The sequence below is a fragment of the Alligator mississippiensis genome, chromosome 6 (assembly GCF_030867095.1).
Source record: "Alligator mississippiensis isolate rAllMis1 chromosome 6, rAllMis1, whole genome shotgun sequence".
NCBI lineage: Eukaryota > Metazoa > Chordata > Crocodylia > Alligatoridae > Alligator > Alligator mississippiensis.
Genome location: NC_081829.1, coordinates 43,357,341 through 43,380,815, shown reverse-complemented (window position 1 = coordinate 43,380,815; position 23,475 = coordinate 43,357,341). Strand labels below are relative to the sequence as shown.

Genomic DNA, 23,475 nt, shown 5'->3' with positions numbered 1-23,475 from the left:
TGACAAAGTTATAGGCTGTTTTGACCTTCCTCATTATAGCCTATGGGTGAAATGTCAAAACAGCTTTGAAATGGCAAAACGTTTTGACTTGCCTTGTTTTGTTTCGAGGCTATTTCAACCATATCTGTTTCATTTTGATTTTGCTATTTCGACCTCGAAAAACCGACAAAACAAAACGTGGTAAAATTTCACACAGCCCTACTCTCTAACTAATTAGTTAGTTGCCATTATGTATTTGTGGGTTTGATTTCTTTTTCCAAAGTATACCATATTGCTATTGCTTTTACTGATTTTTTACTGAATTTTCAGTATTTCTAGTTTTGGACTCTCTCCAACTTATCAAAATTGCTTTGAAATTTGATTTTGTCATCCAGACAGCTCACAGCTCTTTTTAAGCTTTTCCTCTCATATGAAGTTTGCACATGTACTCTTTACTCCATCATCCAATTATGAATGAAAACATTGATTAGAACCAGGCAGAAACATAGGCCCCTGCATAAGCCTACTTGACATGCCCACTCAATCAGTAAGCTATAACTATGCGGGGTATGGTTTTTCATCTGTTGTACACCCAACCTTATGATGATTTCACTTAGATAATATTTCTACAGTACACTTATAAGTATCTCATTTGGGATGCTGGTAAAAGCCTTCCTAAAGTCAAGATGTATTTCATCTCCTGCTTCCAATTTTGCCTGAAAAAAAAGGAAATTAGACTGGTTTGACATTATTCATTCTTGCTAAAACCATGCATTTTAATTTTTTTAATCACCTTGTTGCCCTCTGAGTGCTTATAAATTGCTTGTTTACTAATTTATTCCAGTATCTTGCCAGAAATCAAAGTTAGGCTGACAGGTCTATAAAGTCCTTGGTCCTTTGAAAAGATAGGTACTGTGCTTGCATTTCTTTAGTCTTCTGAAACCTCTGATGTCCTCCATTGATTTGCAGAAATAATCACTATGGCTAGGGAGAGAAGTTACACATAAACTGGCTTAAGTGATCAGAACCTGGGTTAAACCTGTAACAGAACAGAAACTCAGTGCACATAAACCAGTTCCAAAGTGGCTAAAACTGGTTTAACATAAACCTGGTTGAATGCAGCATCAGATTTGTCTAATTTGGGTCAAACTGGTTTATGAAATTTCTGTCCCAGACCCCTTCCTGGTTCAAGTTAAATCAGAGTCCCCCAGCACCCCAGCATGCTTTGAGGCCCTGGGCTGGGCTGGGCTGTCTGCTGCAGAGATTAGGGCTGGCCCAACCCCTCTGTTCCCCAGCTGGAGGTCTGGGGCCAGGGAGGGGGGTTAAATGCCCCTTCCCTTGCTCAAACTTACTGTGGGCTACAAATCCCAGAGACACCTGGAAGCAGGAAGAGGAAGTCATGAGCAACCCTGCAGAGTCCTGGTACTGTGCTTTTGGACTGCAAATTCCAGAGACCTCGGGGACAGCAGGAAGAGGAAGCGAACACACAGCCCATGCTGACTACTTGCCAGAAAGCTGTGCTCTAGTGCCCCCTGACTTCTGGCCTGAGCCACTGCAGGCTGCGTTTCCTGAATTAAAGGTAAATGTCTGTTCACTTCTGTTTCAATTTAATTTGTCCAGTTTTGACTAACCTGCAAAGACTGAATCATTTCAGCCTTGGGCTTTTTGACTGTCTTTACTTAGCCTAATAGTTCAGAGATTGTTTTGGCCAATTTCTTAAGGGTGAATTTCTGCAAGCACCTCCAACTTCAGTGTAACCATCCTATCTAACTGTTCTTGAAGCTGTTTTCCCTATTATGCCCTGCATTCCTAAATGCCTGTTAAAATCAATTAATTCATTACATTTACTATTAATCTTTTTTTTTTTTTTGAAGACCAGAGAAAAGAAGAAACAAAATACTTCATTTGTCTCTTCATCATCTATTATTTGCTCTCCTACTCTTTTAAGGAATGGAACTGTACTTCCCTTTGCCTTTCTTACCCATTTAATGTATTAATAGGAACTGTTTTGTTCCTTTTTAATTCTCCTTCCTTATTGTAATTCCTTCCACATCTTAACCTTTCTGGTTTTATTGCTTTATAGATTGTGCTATTCCTTTAGATTCGCCTGTAGTTATGAACCCTGTCTTCCACATTGTATACCATTTCTTTTTGATTTCAAGGTCCTTAACTGTATCCTGATACAACAATAATGACTTTTTACACTTTTTATTTTCCCTCCCCATCAGCAGTTTGTTGTTTTGTCTTTATCACAGTCTCTTTCTGTAACTTCCAATTTACCTGTATTCCATTATTCTTTAGATTATCTTCCCAAGAGACCGTAGCTACCAATTCTCTGAGTTTGTTGAAGACTGCTTTTTTTTTTTACATCCATTATCCTTATTCTGCTACTCTCACTCCTCCTTTTTTAGAATAGTGAACTCCATCATTTTGTGATCAGTTTAATCTAAATTACCTTCCACCTTTTACATATCCAACCAGTCCCCCCCTATTAGTCATAATCCAATCTAAAACACATGATCTCCTAATAACTTTCTTCACCTTCAGAAGACAAAAAAGGGCATCTTTAATATATTTCAAGAATTTGGTGGACTGTCTGTGTCTTGTTGTATTGGATTTTCAACACACATTCAGGTGATCAGTCTCCCATTACCACCAATTCCTATTCTATAGAAACTTTGATTAGTTGCTCAAGAACAATTTCATCCTCACCTTTCTTCAATGTATAGCAGACATTTACTATGTTTATTTCCCTTACGTTCTTCATCTAGCTATTCAACCAGACTATCCCTTAACTTTTCTTGAACTTTAGAACAGTTAGCTATTTGTATGGTTTTTTTTTATACACACATACACATAGGCCAGGTACAGACATTAAACAAACTGGTATAAATGAGTGAAAACCAGTCTACACCCATAAATGAAGTTTAGGGTCCTGGTTTAAAACTGGAGGATCCAAGTTAAAGATAGACCTGGATTGATGAGGTATCAGGTTTAGGTTAAACTTGTCTATCAAACCTCATACCAGATCCCCTATTGAAACATGTTACGTCACTGTCCCCCCTGGCTTCCCAGGTGCCTTTGTGTCTCCTCCTGCTATCCCCCCCCCCCCACCCAACCCTTGCAGGGAGATGTGGTGGCACTCGCCGGATACTTGGCTGCTCTGGGCTGTGAAAGACGTGAGCCAGCACAGATGCAGGCAGGTGGGGGGGAAGAAAGGGAGGCTCGCACCAGGCAGCAGGGACAGAGACACGCTGTAGAAGGAAGGATTAGGACCCTTGGAGCTTGGCACTAGTGGACATTGAGGGGCCTGATCCTTCCTTCTATGGAGCACCCCAGTCCCTGCTGCCCACTGCAAGCCTCCTGGCCAACTGCTGTTGGTGCTGAGCCCTGGGCAGTCACAGAAGCACATGGATCCTCTTACTGCTAACTCATTAATGGATTCTTCACACACACACACACACACACACACACACACACACACACACACCACTCTTTTGTAAAGTTGCAAAAAGGCAAAGGGAAACAGAAGGGATGGCAGGAGGAGTCAGTTGGGACTGCATAATGGGTGGATTCCAGAATAACAAAGTGAAAATAAAATCAAGAAAAGCAAAATAGAATAAAACATCAAAAGGAAAAGAAAAACATAGTGAAGGTGAAGTAAATATGATGCAATAAGGTATGGGAGAAAGAAGGAACCATGATAAGGAAATAAAAGCAAACATCCACAGCAAAAATACCAAAGAGGCAAAAACTTGGCCATAGCTTGCCATCAAGTGGGAAAATGGGTGAGAAGGAGCTTTATTCTGGTAATCTACCATAACTGGGGAGGCTCCATCAAAGACTGCAGGGGGAAAAAACAACCTATAAGATGTAGCAGTGATTAGCAGAAGAAAACACATTTTTCAGGTGCTGACACTAAAAAAGTGCCAACTGCAAATTCCATAAGTTCTTGCTTCTCAGAATTTCTTGGGACTGAGACCCTGGAAACACCAATAATTTTGACAATATGGAAGTCATGGTTTCCAGAGTTTGTCTGCTTTTGCAGAGGGTTTTACACAAACTTCAACCTCTCATTTTCAAATGTATTTGGCTTACTGAATCAAGAATTTGGAGTCATTCCTCTCCAAATCTACCCAGAACCAATGTGAAAAACAAAAATGGAATTATCTGATGGAAACTGTAAAGGATTTGGTACTAATTTATTAATATATAAATATCTTTTGCTCTAAGCTTAACTTCATGATTCAGTTTTTCAAAAGACAAATAATTCATAATAAATACAACTAGAACTATAGTAAATATAGATCTAAAATATAGGAGTGTTGAGGTATATTTTTTACCCCCAAAACCACAATGTATGTAAGCAGTTTTAAAATAATATCAACTAGATATATTTTATAACAACATTTTTTAAAGATATCAAGTGTATTTTGTAATGATATATTGAATATCATGAAGTTGTGATTTTAAAGATGAAGTCTTGGAAGTGATCCAATCTCCCCTGCAAAAAAAATCCTATATACCTCGCATTCTTGTCCCTATCTCAAAAACCTTGGTTCTGAAAAGTGTAATGTTCCTCTCATAAGGCTTGATCCATGTCCCAGTGAAACCAATTAAAAGACTCCTATTGACTTCAGTGGGGGTTGAATTAGGCCTTTTTAGTAAATAATGCAATCCCTTCGAATCTAGTAATGTTATTACTAGACCTACAAATGACCATTGATGGCTTCTTTCATCCTACTTCTCGATCCTACTCCAAGCCAATCAATCCCCCAGCAAAGATCCTCATTGATGGATAGGAGCTGGAGATTTTATGCACAGTGTTCAACATCAACAGCCATCTCTCAAAAGTGGCCAACATCAATAAGAAGATCCAGTACAGGATCTGATATGCCAGCTCTGCCTTTGGAAGACTGAATCATCTTGTGTTCAATGACCATGGCATCAGGACTTAAACAGAGCTCCTAGTATATAAGGCTGTCGTAATCTCAATTCTTCTTCTTGACTATGAAAATTGGGTGACCTACAGGGGCCACCTGAAAAACCTGGAATGCCATCACTAATGCTACCTCCAAAAGATACCTAGCATAAAGTGGGAGGATCATTGCACAAATGCCAATGTCCTCACCAATGCTAACACCACCAGTATGGAAGCTTTGATTATTCAACATTAGCTGAGGTGGACAGGGCACTGTGTGTGCATGTCTGATGTACATATACCAAAACAACTGCTATACTCCCAACTCAAGCAAGGACAAAGGACACCTGGGGGCCAGAGGAAATGTTTTAAGGACACCTTCAAGACAAACATTAAGAAGTGTGACATTGACACCACCAATTGGGGGAAAATGGCTTGGTACAGGGCTACATGGTGACACCTTGTGAGAGAAAGAATATCTTACTTAGAGGAAAACTGTCTTGACCTGGAGGCAGAAAAATGACAGAAATGGAAAGAAAGGAAACAAGACTGAAAAATCCATGGTCCAACCCTCCCTTTAACCATGACCTGGCCAAAAAGTCTTTATCTCTAGAATCAACTTTCTTGGCCATCAACAGACTCATTTAAAACTCTTTACTTGACACATGGGAATGAACATCCTCAACTGTGAAGGATTACCACCACCACTCAGTATCACAACTTGCTCAGCAGGTTTGAAACTTCTTTGGAATCAAAATTTGTATATGCAATTTCATTTCCATAGAGTGCTGAGTTCTTTGGCCCCAGTAAAGCAAATCATGTTGCAGTAGCTCTGTGGATAAATTTAAAGTTAGATGCTTGCTAAAGTGTTTCACTCACTCAGGGCAAGAGAGTTCACCATCACACCATTTCTGGCTTCTGCATGGATGCCCAAAGAGAACAAGCAGATAGTGCTTTCTCCTATAATTTTATACTCCCAATTCAGGGGACTATGCAGGAGTCTTTGTTCTCTAAAGTCAAGGAGAGACTTCCAGCCTATGTGTAGGGTGACCATATGTCTTGGTTTGGCTAGGACAATCCCAGATTTCATAGGCTATCCCAGTTAGTTGGTGAGAACTGAAAAATAAGCCCAGAATTGGTGCCACCTTGCCTGGGTGTGCCCAGCCCAGCTCCTTCTGAGCCAGCTAGAGGCAGAGGGTGGGCTGAGCTGAACACTGCTTCTCCTGCCTGGGGCAGGGATTGGCTGGGGTGAAGAGGACTGGGGTGAGGCTCGGGCACCTGTGCAGGGTAAGCTGGGATGGTGAAGCAGGTTGGGGTGGGGCAGTGTGGAGATTCACAGCAAGGCTCCATCCCTTGTGCACAGAGGATGGACCCAGCTGGAAACAACCTCTGTGCAGCAGTCGCCAGGCTCTGTCAGCCCCAGCTGCAAAGCCCCACAGAACCTCCCCTTCACCACTGGCAGTCTTACGCCCTGCCACTGTGGCTGCTGCTGAGCCTGAGGCCCAGGCTGATCATGGTGGCACTGGACAACTGCTGGTGGCAGCAGATGGAGCTTAGCCATAGGGCACAGCAGATGAAGCCTAACTGTGAGGCTCTGAACTGTCCCACTTAGCCCTGCTCCACTATCAGAGCTCCTGAGAGCCACAGGGTCAGGCCTGTGTGCGCAAGCATGTGTGTGAACACACACCCTCGGTCCAGATTTTCTTACGCCATCCAGCACAATGGCCCACGTGGTTGGTGAGTAGACGGAGGTGTAGGGAAGGTGGAGCCCCAGGACTGGCCACCCCAGTTAAGTGAGTATTACCATCTCCAGGACAGTGTGAGAACATCACCAAATCCCTTCTTCAAATATGTTTCCATCAAGTCATAGTAGGCATGTTGGGGTGCCTGACCCAGGGAGCGAAGAGATCCTCACACCACTAAGTGGGGATATCACAGGCTGCCTTCTCTTAACCCCTGTGAGCGCAGAGTCTCCCTCTGGCTAAACTTGCTGAATAGCTCCTTCCATATCAGCATCCAGGGTGGGATTCCCTGCCCCAGCTCTGGCCCTGGGCTCTTCTCTCAGTTAAGTCCTACCCCTTTCTGATCAGATGTTCCTTTGCCTGCTGACTCAGCTCCCTCCAGAGCCTTTGCCCTTCTCAAATGAAGAGTATGTCCCACACTTGTTACAGTGTGTATTGAAGTTTATTATGCATGATGTTTTAGAAATTTTTTTAGACTTAGGCTTTATTATGTAACTATTAACACCTCAACAGCAGCAGCAACAAAAATCCAAAACAAACCCCCATAATAAATGTTTTGGGAAATATTCAGCATGTTATCTTTATGAGAATATAAGCACTGGCTCTATGGGTGCCTTACTGATATTTTTACTGGGCTACAGCTGCTGAAAATGCATGAGGCACATAAAAGTAGCAGAGGCTAGAGAAAAAAAAATGTATAAAGTGATTTTATTTACCTTGCACTAGCACCATTTTTAATTACAGAGCATTTCTGAAAGCCACATAGCACAATTTATAATTACTGTTAACAGATTAAACTTCCTTTAAAGGAAAATGATTAGCTAGTAGCAAAGAAGAAAATGAAAAGCACATAAAAGAACAGAGAGTTAAAGTTGATAATATATGTTTCAAATATTAATCCAAAACAATAAATATAGTTCTCTTTGTATTTAAATATTTTATTATCCTTCAACAAATCATTATGAAACAGAAATGTATAAAATCATGCAATTACACCATATTTTGATGTATTTTGTAATATAGGGAAGCTGCCTTCACATCCAGTTGGCCACAGTCCTGATGGATTTCCTTGAACCCCGTGGGTTCTGGACCTCTTGTGGGTCCCATTTCAAACTAGATGTCCCAGGGACACCCCAGCCTTATGGACAGTATATGTGGCTCCAAACCGCCCCTTTACCATGCTCCAAGCCTCACAGATGGTACTGGTATTGTCTCGTCTAGGCCTCGTTATAGTTCAGCCCCTTGTCGCTGCGCCCAGCTCTCTGCAGCCCTTGTCACTGCGCCCCACAGTGCCCGGCTCTCTGCAGCCCTTGTCGCTGCGCCCCACAGCGCCCTCAGTGGCACTGGGGTCTGTGCACCCCAAATGCTATGCCCCCACTGGTGCCGGGGTCCCCACGCTGCAGTTGGCCCTCCAATAAGGCCTCCACCTTCCCCAAAGAGCCTCACCCAAGCTACCAGTCTTATAAAACAACAACCAAACATAAGCCCCTGGTCTATACCATAACATAAGCTACATAAGGTGTGCTTGGCCCCTTTACATTACCTGGAGCAGAACTTAGGCCTCTTCCCTTCACCTACTCTAGGAGGGCTCCTTCTCCCTTAGCCACCAGCAGAGAACTGAACTCCCTATTCCCCGTCCTGGGGTTTATATGGGCCCAGAGCCCTGCCCCTTCCGGCTAGCTGACCAGGTGCAGGCGCAGGCTAATTTCCTCATTAGCTAGCTGCCATGGCAACCTGCACCTGGGCTCCTGTCTGTCTCTTTGGGTTCTCCCCAAACAGTTTCTGTTTTTCTAGGAGCAGGCACCTAAGTGCCCTGCAACAGACATCTTAGGTATCCATATGATGTTGGATTTTGCCCAAGTGAGTCATAATTCTATAGCAGAGAAAAAAATGTGTATCTCATAAATGCAGGTTGTACCAAGCAGGGTAGCGTGAAATTTCACTGCCAGTTTTGTTTCAACACTCTTTCGACCCATTTTGAGGTTGAAACAGCAAAATCAAAATGGAACAGAGACAGTTGAAACAGCCTCAAAACAAAATGAGGCAGGTTGAAATGTTTTGGCCATTGATACTGTTTCAACATTTCACACATAGGCTATAATGGGGAAGGACAAAGTAGTAAACTGCTGTGTGTATGGAATACTTCCAAAAGTATTAATAAGAATGCTGACAAAAGACAGAGACAGTCAGTTGCATAAGCACCCATGTCATGAGTTTTGCCTGTCAGCAGCTAGGAGTACAGGGCCCCAGAACCCTCCTGCACCTATCTCCTTAACATCTGGCAGGCTTTGTGGCTGCAGCAGGGCCAGCAACCAGGCCTGCAGTAGTTTCCCCACCCCCATGCCCCAAGACAGTGGCACAGGCACCCATGACACAAGTTTTGCCTGTGAGCAGATAGAGGTGCAGGGCCCCAGAACCCAGAAACCCCTGCACCTATCTTCTTGAAAGTTGGCAGCCTTTGTGGCCTCAGCAGGGGCTAGCAGGCCTGCAGCTTTCACCATGCCGCACCTTAACACACAAAGTGTCACCCATGTCACGAGTTTTGCTTGTCTGCAACTTGAGGTAGAGTTTTCCCCCAACCCCTGCACCTATCTCCTTGAAACTTGGCAGGCTTTGTGGCCTCCACAGGGCCTAGCATGCTTGCAGTTTGACCCTGCTGTGGCTTAGCAGAGACACACAACACCAGTTTTACTTTCAAGGATTTCAGGTGCAGTTTCCTTGAACCCCCTGCATCTATTTCCTTGAAACTTGGCAGGCTTCATGCCCTCAGAAGGGGCTACCATTCCTGCAAGGTTCATCCAAATCAACCTAGAAACGGCAAAGTTATAGGCTGTTTTGTTCTTCCCCATTATATCTTATGGGTGAAACGGCTAAACAATTTTGCCATTTTGACCCTGTTTTGATTGAATAAAATGGAACAGCTGTTTCGAATAAAAAAAAAAAATCAAAATGAAACACTGTTCTGTCAAAATGGAACTCTGCCATTTTGCCCAGCCCTAGTACCAATTTAGCAAGTAGCAGGCCTTATAACTTGTTTTAGTGTTCTTTTCTGACTTCATGCTTTCAGAAAGCAAATGGTGTACTATATCCACATATACTGTATACATTTATGAAGTGTCTTTTGAGTAGCTCTTCCCCCATTAAATAGCTAATGGAACAGCATAGACAAAAAATGAAGAATCTTTCAGTAGCAATCATGTACAATGGATTTTTTTTTACCTTTGTAGACCTCATGCCAATCTAAATGAGATAGCCATATGATTTGCATTCTTATAGCATTCAAAAGCAAACTAAAAAGTACATGTTGTCTGACACAATTAAATGTGCAAAGTAAGAGGAATAAAAGTTGATGAAAGAGTTAATCCCAGGACAAAAGTAGCTTCCATCTTTTGGCTCTCTTACCTCATTTACAAAGACCCAGTGACTATCCTTTGAAGCAAGGTTGGTTTCCACAGCCTACAGAAATACAAAGAATAAAAAATAAATAAAACAAGTAAAACATGTTCCAGAGTTTACTGTTTACTTACATTTTCTAATAAAAGGGCATTACAATGACAGCTGTTTTTGTTTCACAGTTTCAGCAAAGTATCTTTGGTGTAGAGGAAGAGAAGTCATGTACTTTGCTGTGATTTGGGGTTTTTTTTAACTTGAGTGTCTGTAGCAGTACAACCTACATTCCAACGGAGTTGCAGCAGGGCAATGTACCATCTCCACATGCTTTCTCTGCACTATGTAGACACATAATATGTTTCTCGTGGCATGCAATTTTTGAACAATATTTATTATGCTTTTGGGTGGATGGTTTTGTCATACAATGGACCTCTCATTAGTACATTGCTAGATCTCTTTCTAAATGCAGCCACTGGGTTAGTAATGCTGGGTGAAAAGAACCCTTGTGCCGCCTATGAACCCACCTATGAACCGCTCATGTCAACTTTACAGGCCATTAATGCACTTTTCCTTATGCAGATTAAATTTAGTACCTCCAATATGCTTTTTAGGTGATGCTTAATAGCAGTAGCCTATTCTATTGTGTATTAGCAAGGTTTTTATGCACTGCTTTAATGCACAGTAGAATGGGCTACTGCACATTAAAGCACATATGTAGATATGCCCACAGTAACTTAAATAAGGCTCAAGAGAAACTTGAATGTTGCACAGGCCAACTGTACCTTGGCAAGTTTAGAATATTGTGCAAAATGACCCATCTCCACAAACTGTATATCTATTAGCACATCTATAACCTCCACAGGTTAACAAACTGTTATAGTCAAATAGTATCACTAATGCATTAGGATGCCCTGCCTAAAAGTGACACAAAACTGAACAGACAAGGCCTAGCCATTGCATGTACACATTAAAAAGTTTAACTATCCCTTATTTAAGTCCTCTGCCTGGCAGAGATGAGCCCATTTCAGCAGAAGTTTTGGTTTTGTGAACACTGCACTCAGCTGGGATTGCTGTGGCTGAGGAGAAACACTACCATCCATTGTATGCAGTTTTACACACAGCAATGTTCATAAAGGAGAATATGGTATGGGATTTTTGATGGAAAAATATAAGGGTATGTACAAAATAACTCATTTATATACTATACGTACGTGAAGATTTGTCATAAAATTCCCAAAGGGTCTAGATGGCATTTTGGAGTAATGACCTGCAACATTTCCATCAAAAAAGAAAAGCTGCTTTAAAGATGAATAGTGTGTTGGAAACTACCAAGTCTCCATCTTTCTTCTATTTTGTCTTAAAATTAACTGATAATTTCTGTAAATTTTGTAGGAAAAAAAAACCCACACTTTGAGACCTTTGTGCCCTTTGTTTCACCCACAGCACATTTTAACAGCCAGATTTTATAGTGCAATGCTCTGCAAACAGAGATTATAAGACAAACAATGGCTCATTATTAATTGCAATGCATAAATGACATTTCTGAAACAACAAGTTGCTAAGGTCCAGATGGGGGAAACGTATGTATAATTCTGCTTGTAATTTCTCAGTAGCAAGTATGATACTGTTTTTGCAACAAAAAGGAAATAAGAGATATTGAATGTACCAAAAATGTGAGCATTTAATTTTGAGTTTCAGCAATGGTTGTTGTGATGGTGATGATGAAAAGAAAATAATCAAGAACAAAATATCCTTTTTTTTAAAACAAGAAAAGTTTCTTTTAAAAAAGTGTATGTGTATTTGTGTATCACACAAATAATAATAATAATTTAATGCCAATGTGACATGATATGATTAGTACACCAAAATCCTGTAGAGGGTATTGCTGGTACCTGTATTATTTTCCTGAATATTATTATTTCAGTTTACTGTCTTGATTTTATTTTGACTATACAGAGTTAAATTAAAAAGAATATGTTAGAAAGTACAAGCAATAAATTAAATAATTGTTAGAGATAAAACAGCTGTGGTTAAAAAACTTCAAGGGAACAATGACTGGGCTATAAAATGGGAAATATGTTTTTCTGACATACCAGCTAGATATTACATAGCTGTTTGCAAGCTTAGGGATCCGTAAGCAGTTGTTAGAGGTAAGTGATTGCAAGCTACTCGGGAGAAGACATGGTGATGGTTCTTATCAGAGCAAAGGACAGAACTGGGGCAGTTGGAATGCTTCTGAGTCAGCTACACTTGCTTAATTTAACAAAAGTGATAAGCTTCAGGCAAAACTCAGGCATTCAGGTCTGTTGTAGTTTTAACTTTTATCTGCTTACTATATACCTTTGAGCGAATAGTTAATATATATATTTTAGAATTAATCTAATCAGCCAGTAGAAAAATCGCTCTTATGTATTTGTGAGAAACTGCAAGAGGGTACATGTTACTTCCTCCACTGCAATTTTGACAGTGCAATAGAATGCATTATAGCTTGGTAAATGAGTCTAAAAAGTGAGACAATCTAAGAGTTCCACAGTCCATTCTATTTGGAAAGTATACCCACAGAAAGACTAGAGGAAAAGGTCATGACACTTTTCCCACTGAGTCATGACAGTTAGAAGCAACAGAACAGAAAACATGCAAAGTGAAACTTTCCCCACCTGGCCTGGAAAATACACCTTCTAATCTGAAGAACTATAAGGGTTAACCTTCATTTGTTAGCTCACTTTGTATTCCAATCAGGTAACATGGACATCTACCACCTGGAAGGAAATCACAGCATTACAGTGTAGGTGATATAAAGTAGTGGTGCTAGTCCAGGTAACATGTCCACAGTATTCATGGGAACCATGCTTGTTTGTCCAACCAGAAAACCAGGTAGAAATACAAAGTTAGATAACCAATGGCATCTAGTTCCAATAGGACTCTCCAGGATACGTCTGTCCACAGAACTACCAAAAGTCCAGGCAGTTAGAACACTTGACAAGGATGTGAAAGAATGAAGTTTAAGTCCCTACTTGGAATTAGAGAGAATCCCAGAATCAGACTCATTATGCTAGGGAAACTTGGTTTCCTTTTCTCCCTCTCCTTCTTCCTCTTTCATTTCTGTAACTCAGTAGTGGACTTGAGATATCTACCCAACAAAAATGTAATTGAAGCTGATACCTTTTAAAGAAAAGTTTCAATGAAAGCACTTTCCAGTGACTACATTTTGTCAAAACATTCTGAACCAATGAATGGCAATGTTCTTTGGGTAGAAGTGATATCTTTTATTAGACCAACTAAATAGTTGGAAAAAAGTTATTTGCAAGCTTTCAGGCACAAATGCCCTGTCAGGCATAGGGAGACTCTGCTGGTGTTGTGTGTTCTCTAAGGTAGATCAATATGGCTACAACCAACACACCAATGAATGACTTCCTCAAGAAACATGACCCTCAAATTTCAGGCCATCTAAATCGATTAGGTTTAGAATTATTTGTTTGTTTTTAATGGGTGACCCCTCATGGCCATAATTTTCAGCCAGTATCAATACAGATAACATTCCAGCCAAAGGTCTGGTTCTGTGGCCTGGTACCAACTACCCAAGACTCCCATTGCCTATAAGCCATGTTTTACTTAAGTACATTCTTAACTTTTTGGGGGTTTTTTTGTTTTCCTTTTAAAGGAAACCATGAAAATATCTCTTTCACCAGATGTTTTATAAAGTTTAATCAACCTCAACCAGACTAGCCACAAACTGTTTTACATCAATAGCAGAAAAACAATCTTACATTAAAAAATTACAAACAGCTTTGTTCTGGAGATAAGTGACAGGAAAGCATAAATGAATTTGTAGCAGCAGCCCAGTTTCCAAAGCAAATTGTTTTACTGCTGGAACACATCTAACAGCAATTAATTGGATGGTGTGAAGAGGGACTGGCTAAAAAAGAGATTGGGGGAATAAAAACAGAGATCACACCCAGAGTATGCTGCTTCCATAGCAGCTATTCTTTGACGTTAAAAGAGGGCGGTGCCACTCAGCATGGCATGCTGGAAGAGGGAGAACGGAGAGGAGGCCCGGAGGGAGAGGAGCCACTGGGCATAGATGGTGATAGGGAGATTCTGGGAGCTGGTTCAGTCTGGAAGTGGGGAATTCAACCGGAGGGGAAAAACTGGGATCTTTGAAGAAGTAGTGACTCTTGAGTCATCTGGAAAAGGAGAAAACCAAAGGCAGAAGCAGCAAGAAAGAAAGCTGCAGATTTACATTGGAGTCAATTAAGGTCAAGTTCATTCTTATACTGTTCTGTTTTCTCGGCTTTGTGGAAATTTAATTAGGGGCAATTGTACTCCGTGATCTGAGAGGAAAAAGAAGCTAGAGACTGAAAGAAGTATTTCAGTTTAATACAATATATATATATATATATACGCACACACACACACACAGTTCTAAAAGTTGATTTTACCTGGTTTTATACATGTTGTTTCGGTGTTAAAAAATTGCAGCAAATTGTTCTTGAAAGTAAAGGAAAAAAATAAATGTAAGCAAAACTGTTTGAAAGATTCCCAGGCTGTATGAATGTTATCTGATAAAAACTGTAAGAAAAAAAACATTTGACTGATAACATCATATTAAATCAAGATGTTGTGGGCGAGAGTCAGATTATAATTCGGAAGTACCCAAGTCAGGCAATCAGAGAGGTAAGAGTAAAAATCAGACTTTCAAACATCAAAGGAAAACTTCACAGATGGTATTAAAGTACACCTGTTTATCTGTGAAATCATGTATATGTCTTTGTTACAAAAAAGTAAAGATAGTAGATATGGGAAAAGTCAATTCTGCTGCTACAGATGGATTCAGTTCCCATTCCTAAGATATTTAACATATATTTAAAAAGTCCTCCAATTAAAAATATGCAGCTATATTCAGGAATATTTTGCAAGGAAACAAAAACAAAACACACACTGTGCAGGTCACTGTATTACTTTAAATTCATTAAAAACTTTTTTTCCTCCTACATTTAAATAAATAATTTTTGACTCAGTATCTCAGTGGGACGCAACTAATGCGGTGGTTAATAGAGCACAAGAAAGGATAAAAATACAACCTTTACTCATTTCAGTAAAGAAAATATTTTTATTTATTGAAAGGAAAATGTCAAGCTATTCTTGCCTCCCTGACACTTGTTATAACCTGGTAAAGAGTTGGTATTGTCTCCAAAGCTTTAATAGTAGTAAACTTACAGTACAGCAGGGATGAGAAACAGATTTTCCATTTCAAAACTATTTTTTTCCCCAAATCAGGGAGAAAAAAAGCCATAATATCTCTCTCTCTCTTTTTTTTTTTTTTTACCAATAATCCAAAAATATCAGATCAGTTAAACAGACATGGTTTCATTTTACATTTTGAAATCCCTTTTTCAGTATAAATAAACAGAAAATTCTAAAATGAAAGTAATTTAAAACTGAATAATAGGACTTCTAGTGTTAAATCATCCACCGTTCCAAAGTTGTTTATTGTCTATTTTCCTGAATCAGGAGTTTCATTTAAATTGACTCTTTCTGGAAAAGTTCTGTTCATGAGGAATTGGGATTTTCCTAGGAAAAAATGGCAAAAAAAAAATCCTGACCAGCTCTATTTTTCACATTGTTGCCTTCCCAGAATATGTACCTGCAACACCTCCTCTTCCTCCCCTGCCCCCACAACACTCTTTTTTATTCTCCTTTTAATTCAGTCTAAAGAACTATTAGTAACTACATGTTTTGCAAAAGTTACCATATTGTCATGCCTCAGAAATTTGCTACAGTCCATATAATGACAGTGTAGTAATTGGAGTGCCTCAGAAACTATAGAATTTTTTCACGTCAATGTTTTCACAATGACTAATGAAAAAATAGACAAAAAAGCATTTTACCACTGAATTTTAACACCCAAATTACTATTTACAGTGCATAACCTTTTTTCCCACTTCGCTCATTATTAAAATTTTGTGAATTTTAAAATACATCTCTTACTGGTAATGAAATTTTTAAAAAATCCACACTATGTATTACATTATAATTTTATATGTGAGCTCTCCAGTTAATTCTTCACTGAACCATGCTTCTAGAAAAAGGATCTCTTTCCTTCAGGGACCAGTGCTTAAAATGTTGCACAAACAATTTTCAGAAAAACTGCTTAAATCCTGGACAATTCTCCAGTCTTTTACACCAAAGGATAAATCTGGCAGATCCAGCGCACTGTAGGATTTCCACTGAATAAGAGAAGACATAGAAGGATCATGGAGATTCCTTTGTCTTCCTGCCCCTATATAGGGCTGTGGCTTCCCTGGTTGCTCTAATGCCCCCTTGATGATATCATCAGTTACTATCAGTGCAGATAGTCTTCAGGATACTCTAATTGTACCAGAGGTGCCCTGAAACCAGAAAAATGGAAGTGTACTTTTACATGCCTCTTCTCATCTTCACAAAGAGTTTTAAGAAAACTATCAAGAACATGGATTTTCAGGTTTACTAATCAGGAGAGGAAAAATACTTTGCAAACAGAAAATGAAAAGCCATGTTATCCAGCACCTTACCATCCGTAATGCTCCACTAATCGTCATCTGTCAATACAAATCTTCCTTCTGAGGGACATGGCAAAAGCGAAACTGGAAGTCCCACTCCACCGTGAGCTGAGTCCCACATCTTCCTCCTGAACCATGGCTCGGGGCAAAGCAGCCTGTGCAGGACTCCCCTCCCTCTCCCCCAGCACACTGACGCCAGGGAGTGAAAGCCCTGGTGCACCAGACGCAGCATATTTGATTAACTGGCATACCTCATTCCCCATGGATGTGGGATAACAGAGCTTTTACTGTACTGGTAAGAGAGAAATTAGACATTGCTGCTAGGTAGACAGGATGAACAAGAGAAAAATCTGGTCAAAATCCTATACTGAATTACAGCTTGCACAATTCCATTCCTTTCAAGTCTAAGGGTGACTTGAATGCATGTTATATTATTGAATGAATATTATATTATTTTAATATATTGTAGTATATACCTTATAATACATTAAATTAAAATATAATAATATTCCTTTCTTGTTTGTACTGTACCAATTCCCCTTTGTGCCAGGTTCTGTATAAATACAAAGGAAGTGATAACTCCTACACTACAGAAATTGATTTTAATCAAAACAAATAAGAAAAATTAACAAGTAGGAGAAAAGTGGGAGAAAAAAAGGGAAAGAATAACTATCATAAGATTAAAGAGTTTAGCTATGTGCAAAATGATATGGTTTGATTCACTGGAAAGTTTTTTTTTTCCAGTTTTCATAAATACTGTACAATGGGAAAGCGTGGATAGATTTTAGATAAATGCAGATTTACACACAAAATTCTAACATACGTAGACATACATTCCAGCCTGATGACTGGTCATATGGTGAATAACCTTAATATTTTTTAATGATTACCACGATGAAGGGGACACTGACAATTACTTCACTTTTATTGTTTTAAACGTAACATAATATATTAGAATTCCTACCGTTAATCTTATTTGTATTTACAGGCGCACATTTATTCAATGCCATACAAGGCTGATTTAAAGATAAATAAAAGTAAACTGCTGTGTGTATGGAATACTTCCAAAAGCATTAATAATAATTTATTTTACAAAACTAGAATGCCATGTATTATTTATGTTCATATTAACTGTTGACCATTTAACTACACAGTACGGCATTGACAAGATAATTGCATAGCTGTCAAGAAGTAATGTTTCTTTTAAACTACAAATCTTACATTAGCAGAGAATATAACCTCTCAGGGGTCTCATGCTTGACGTTTTACCAAAGTCACACATCAAGTGTGACTTTGAATATACTTCAACATCTTGAAAAGCATAATGACAAAATAACACTTATTTACATTCGTGCATCTTGGCTGAAGCAAGTGGGATTCCACTTGCTTTGTTCCAATTTTGCTTTTAAGAAGTCTCAGGTGGTAGTTTGATATTTCATGTTATGAAAAGAGGGATATGGCTGCCATCTTGAGTTCCCCCTCGAATGGAAGATATCCTCACGGAAGATTTAGAAGCCAGCATATTTTCTCACATATAACACCGCCCACCAATAAAAGACATACCTTGTTTTTGGAAGGGAGAATCTAGCAAAAAATGTTATTCCAGGGTTGCAAGACAGCAAGACCTCCTGGAGACATAGAGGCTGCATCCGCATGAGCTCCCCAGGGTCAACTAGCAGTGGCTCACTTTGTGCTGCCACTAGTTGTCCCCAGGGAACACCAATGCCACATGCCCTCTGGCACATGGTGAGTAACCCAGGGTTGGGGTAAAGGAGGCTGGGGCCAGCAGTGGACTGGCCCCAGCAGCCTTACCTAGAGTTCTGGGGGCCTCTTGGGGCTGCAGCATCAGTGATCCTGTTGCTTGCAGCCTGGACATCAGCCAGAGCACAGCTCTGGCCAACTTGGCTCCAGTTTTGAGCAGCACACACTGCCTCTGCATGCACTGTTCCACTTTTTTTTGCACAGGTTTTTTTGACCCCATGATATCTAGGGGGTCAACAAAAACAACTCCATGCTGTTCCCTTGTAGCACGAAGAGCACCTGAATGTGGCTGTGCTTGTCTGGATGTGGCCAGAGTGTCCAAAAGTGTGGCATCTCAGGAGACATGCTGCCACATCAGGAACTGATGCCTGCTGCCTCCCCATACTGTCTCTTGGAATGCCATACTTAGGATAATAAGATCATAGGAAAGTAGGGCAGGAAGGGCAGGAAGGGACCTCACAAAGTCATCTAATCTAGGCCCCTGATCAAGGCTCTTCCCTGATTAAGCCATCCCAGCCAAGTGTCTTGTTTAACCTACTCGTGAAAACTTCCAAGGATGGAGATTCTGCAACTTCTCTAGGCAACCTGTTCCAATGCTTGACCACCCAATAATCAGGGATGTCCTCCTAATTTCTAACCTAAATTTCCCTTGCTGCAGCTTGCAGCCATTGCTCCTAGTCCTGTCTCCTACATCCACAGAGAAAAGCCCATCACCATCCCCTCTATAATCACCCTGCAGGTATTTGAAGACTGCTATCAACCCCCCCCCCCCCCACCACCACCACCGCCCAGGCTTCTCTTGTCCAGACTAAATAACCCAACTTATTTCAGCTTTTCTTTATAAGTCTTGTCTCTCAGGCTCCTAATATTTTTTCCTCTACACTGGACTCTTTCCAACCTCTCCACATTCTTCTTGAAGTGAGGGGCCCAAAACTGGACACAATACTCCAGGTAAGGCCTCACCAGTTCTGAATAGAGCAGAAGAATCACTTCCCTTGATTTGCAAGTGATACACCTGTTAATACAACCCAGTATGCTGTTGGTTTTGTTTGTTTGTTTTTTTAAAGAACACACTGTTGGCTCATATTCAGCTTACATATGATCATAACTTCCAGGTTCTTCTATGCAGTGCTGCAGCTAGCCAGTCATCTCCCAGTCTCCATTTGTGCATGTGGTTATTCTGCCCTAAGTACAGGACTTCGCACTTGTCCTTGTTGAAGCTCATTTGATTGACTGCAGACTCCAGTCTATCCAGGTCATTCTGGAGTCTATCCCTAGCCTCCAGAGTGTCTGAAATAGCAACTAACTTGGTGTCATCCACCAATTTGATAGGCATGCACTTGATCCCATCATTCAAACCATTAATGAACATCTTAAACAATACCAGACCCAGGACAGACCCCTGAAGAGCCCCATTTGCTACCTCTTCCCAACTAGACATTGAGCCACTGAGGACTGTTCACTGAGTACAGCAATTCAACCAGTTATTTATCCACCTTATAGTACTTCCATGAAGTCTGTATTTCCTTAGCTTGTTCTTCTTCTCATGTCTGTACACCACATTTGACCATTTGTTACACATGCTTGTGCCCATTTGTTGTACTTGATAAGGTCTTTCATTGTACATGTGACTTCAAGCAGTGGGCACTGCAGCAGCTGCTGATTCTCTGTCCCACAGTCACAGGTGGTTGAACCAATGATATAGCCCCACTTCTTCATTAGTTTCTTGGAGCGTCCAATTCCAGTGCATAGGTGGCTGAAATATTGCCACCTTTGGTATGGTTCATAAGCCCCTGGTGGCAAAGACTCAGCTGGTGGAATGTCCATTTTTTTTGCTGTCAGGTATTTTCTTCAGCCTATTGTTCCACATCTGTAGTTGCATCTCCTTGGGTGTAGCATGGAGAGGCTAGGTGCTGGTGAGGAAGCTCCTGCATGAGTTCAGACATTTGTACGCTACACGATGGTCATGTAGCTGGTGTCTCACATCTTCAGTTTGCCTCAACCATTTTATCCTGCTGGCCACTATTCTTACGATGTCAGGAAGAGCGATGCCAGCCAGCAGTTACAAAATGTTTAGGCTGGTAGGCTTCAGATATCCTGTGCTACATCAGCAGCAATCATTCAGGATGGGGTCATGATAGTTGGCATGTACAGCTCTCTCCCATACAGAGCATGCATACTTGGCAGAGGAGAAGCTGAGAGCCAGAACAGTGGTTTGGATGGCTGAGGGGCTAGTTCCCTATTTTGAGTTGGTTAGCTTATATATAATGTTGTTACAAGTGCTCACTTTTGCTTTTGTCTTCATGATGTGTTCTTTGTATGAGAGTGTCTGATCAAGGGTGATGCCAAGGTAAAATGGGTTTGACAGTGGGATAGTGTGGTCCCAGGCCATGTACTGTTGAATGGTGGTTGGCCTCATGGTTTTTCAGATGGAAGGCTCATACTTGTTGTTTTTTTTCTGGGTTGGCACGTAATTGGTTTCCCATGTAGTATGAAGTTAGGCCAATTAGTACCTTGCTTAGGGATTTTTCAATATGGTCAAAGACAGTGTTTTGGGCTGTTATGCAGAGATTATCTATATAGGTCGACTGTTTTTATCCTAAATGGATTGGTTGGCCATTTATATACATGTTATATAGTAGCAGTGTAAGTATGCTTCCTTGGGGAGGCCATTAACCTGTCACCTCCATCTGCTTCGCTTCTCATCTAGTTTGACAAAAAAAATCTATTTTTGAGCAGGGTTTCCATAGCTTGTTAACAAAAGCCTTGCTGAACTTAAGTTATATCACAGTCATTGTCCTCTCCTCATCCACAAAGCCTTTTACCTTATCACAGAAGGAAATGGGGCTGGTCAGGCATGACTTGCTCTTGGTGAATCCATGCTGGCTGTTCCTGATCACCTTGTTTTCTAGCTGCTTCCCAAGAGAGGGAGGAGGGGGAAGGGGATGCAGTAGGTATCAACCAGAGTTGCCAACCCAGGACAACTGTTTTTTTTAACTGACACTCAGCAAAGTTTTTCTTGAAGACCAAACTTTTTAACTGAAGTGTTTTACTGATATATGTCTTACATAGTGTAAATGTAACCATTGTGCCACACCCTAGACAATGGACAGATTCAAACCGTAGTAACAGAAATTGGAGATTATTAGTAAAAATAAATAAATAATTTTGGCAACCGTACTTCACTACAGCAATGGTTTTACACTGTGCTGCCCTCATCCCAGGGGTCCCCAACTCGGTCCCAACTCTGGTATACCTGACTGCTCCCCAACATCTCACCCTGCAGCCTTACCCTTATGAGTCCACTCCACCATACCAGTCTGGACCCGAAAAAGAAGGACTGCCTACTTGCCTGCCAGCCAGCAGTGTTACAGGTAGATGGGAGGCAGTACCAGAACATGACTAGGAATGTTGGGGAAAGTGACACAAAGCCCTGATAAGACCTACCTCCAGGTTGTTGCACTCCCATGTGGATGCCAGGTGGCACAACAGCATTTCCAGCTTGTTCTCTGACCACAGAGCTTCAAAGAGCTCTGTGCTTTTATGAAGCTGATTTTGCAGAGCTGTTTTTGCTTTGTGACTTATGGACAGCATGATTTTCTTATGGAATTTATAGATAGGCATTTTCAGCATGATTATTTGCAGAGTGTCTGTACTGACTGCACCCTGCACCATGCTGCCCCATCCAGCCCAACTCTCTAGTCTTAAGCTCACCAGTCCTGCTCCCCCACATCCCAGCCACTCAAGCTGCAGGTGCTTAGTCAGTTTTTACTGACAAGGGACTTTGTGACAGCTGTTTTTAGCCTGATTTTTTCTTTATTTTACTGAAAGTCAGTAAATTTACTTACAGTTGGCGGTCCTGTACCTGATGCATCTCTGCATGTCCATTGCTTAGAAAGTGTGTTGACACCAATGTCAACATGCAGCAATGCCACAACACACCTTCCAACCAATCAGAAGCTACACCACCATAATTAAATTTAAGTATGTACCCCTCAGAAAAGCACCACATCCCTGGGGGGTACATGTACCTGTCTGAAAACTACTAGTCCATACTAAAGTCTTTCAATTACTACAAATCTGAAAATCAGAGCTTTGGTAAAAGGTGAACGGTGGGAAGTGAAAGGCTCCATACCCTATTACTTATCTTTCCATCACTTCAGATTTATTCAGATCTATTCATGATTTAAAGGAAAAAGAGGACAGTATTCTTACTCCAGTCCTCAGACACAATCACTTTCTTACCTGTTTTTGTTAAATTAATTTAAAAACAAAACAAACAAAAATGCAAAGCCACAGGTTTTAGAACCTGTTCATAGCACTGAAGTATAATGCTTTTTAGATGCAATAGCAGTTCCACAGGCAGCATATTTCAATCAAACCACAGAGAGCATAAAACTCAAACATAATATTCTCTCAAATTCAAAGATGCTTCCTGAAAATTACTTCATGGGGCAAATAGTATTTACATTCACCCTATTGCAGCACATACCCATCTTCTGTGTACTGATTAAATGCTAAGTCACTCAAACCAGTTTGGGGAAACTTTCAGTTGAAAGAAAATGCTAAACAACTCATACACAGCCCTTTAACCCCTGTTTTTATTGGCAATAGTAATGTCAGTTGAACAGAATTGTGTTTTCTTATAGTTTTCTCTTTAAACTCGATTACCAAGAAGTGCATCTTTCTATTTGTACACATACAGACATATGTCAAAATTCTGTCCCACTGATTATGCAGACTCACAAAGTGTGTTTAGAGTTGGCCATCACAACATACTTCTCTCTCTCTCTCTCAAATAGGTACTATGATTCTCTACCATTTGACTTAAAATCATCAGAGAGTTTTGATCAGCCATAAACTTCAGATCTGAATCCACACTTTCTGAAAGCTTGTAGAAGTAGGTTTGAGATCCCGTGATGTGCACACATCTGCCTTCAGCCTTAACCAAGGGGTAGGTCTTTGACAGCAAAAATTATATTTATAATAAAAAAATTACACAAAAACATATAGTAAATCAACAAGATACTAAATGAATTTGCATGCTGTTATTCCAAAAAATATTATGATTTTATTTAGTTTAAAAAGTCAATTTGTATGAACAATTTCCAGTCACTTAATATCACCTAATGCTTGCAAAATG

The 23,475-nt window shown here is 40.4% G+C and overlaps 1 protein-coding gene across 2 annotated transcripts in view; it reads right to left on the bottom strand.

Annotated features, from left to right (window-relative positions):
- GRID1 (glutamate ionotropic receptor delta type subunit 1) overlaps positions 1 to 23,475 on the bottom strand; it is a 1,166,358-nt gene that overhangs the window by 271,984 nt on the left and 870,899 nt on the right. For both annotated transcript variants that reach the window (XM_006277864.4, XM_019497194.2), the window contains one exon: positions 10,045 to 10,098. In XM_006277864.4, coding sequence (XP_006277926.1) covers positions 10,045 to 10,098 — 54 coding nt within the window. The remainder of the gene's footprint in view (positions 1 to 10,044; positions 10,099 to 23,475) is intronic.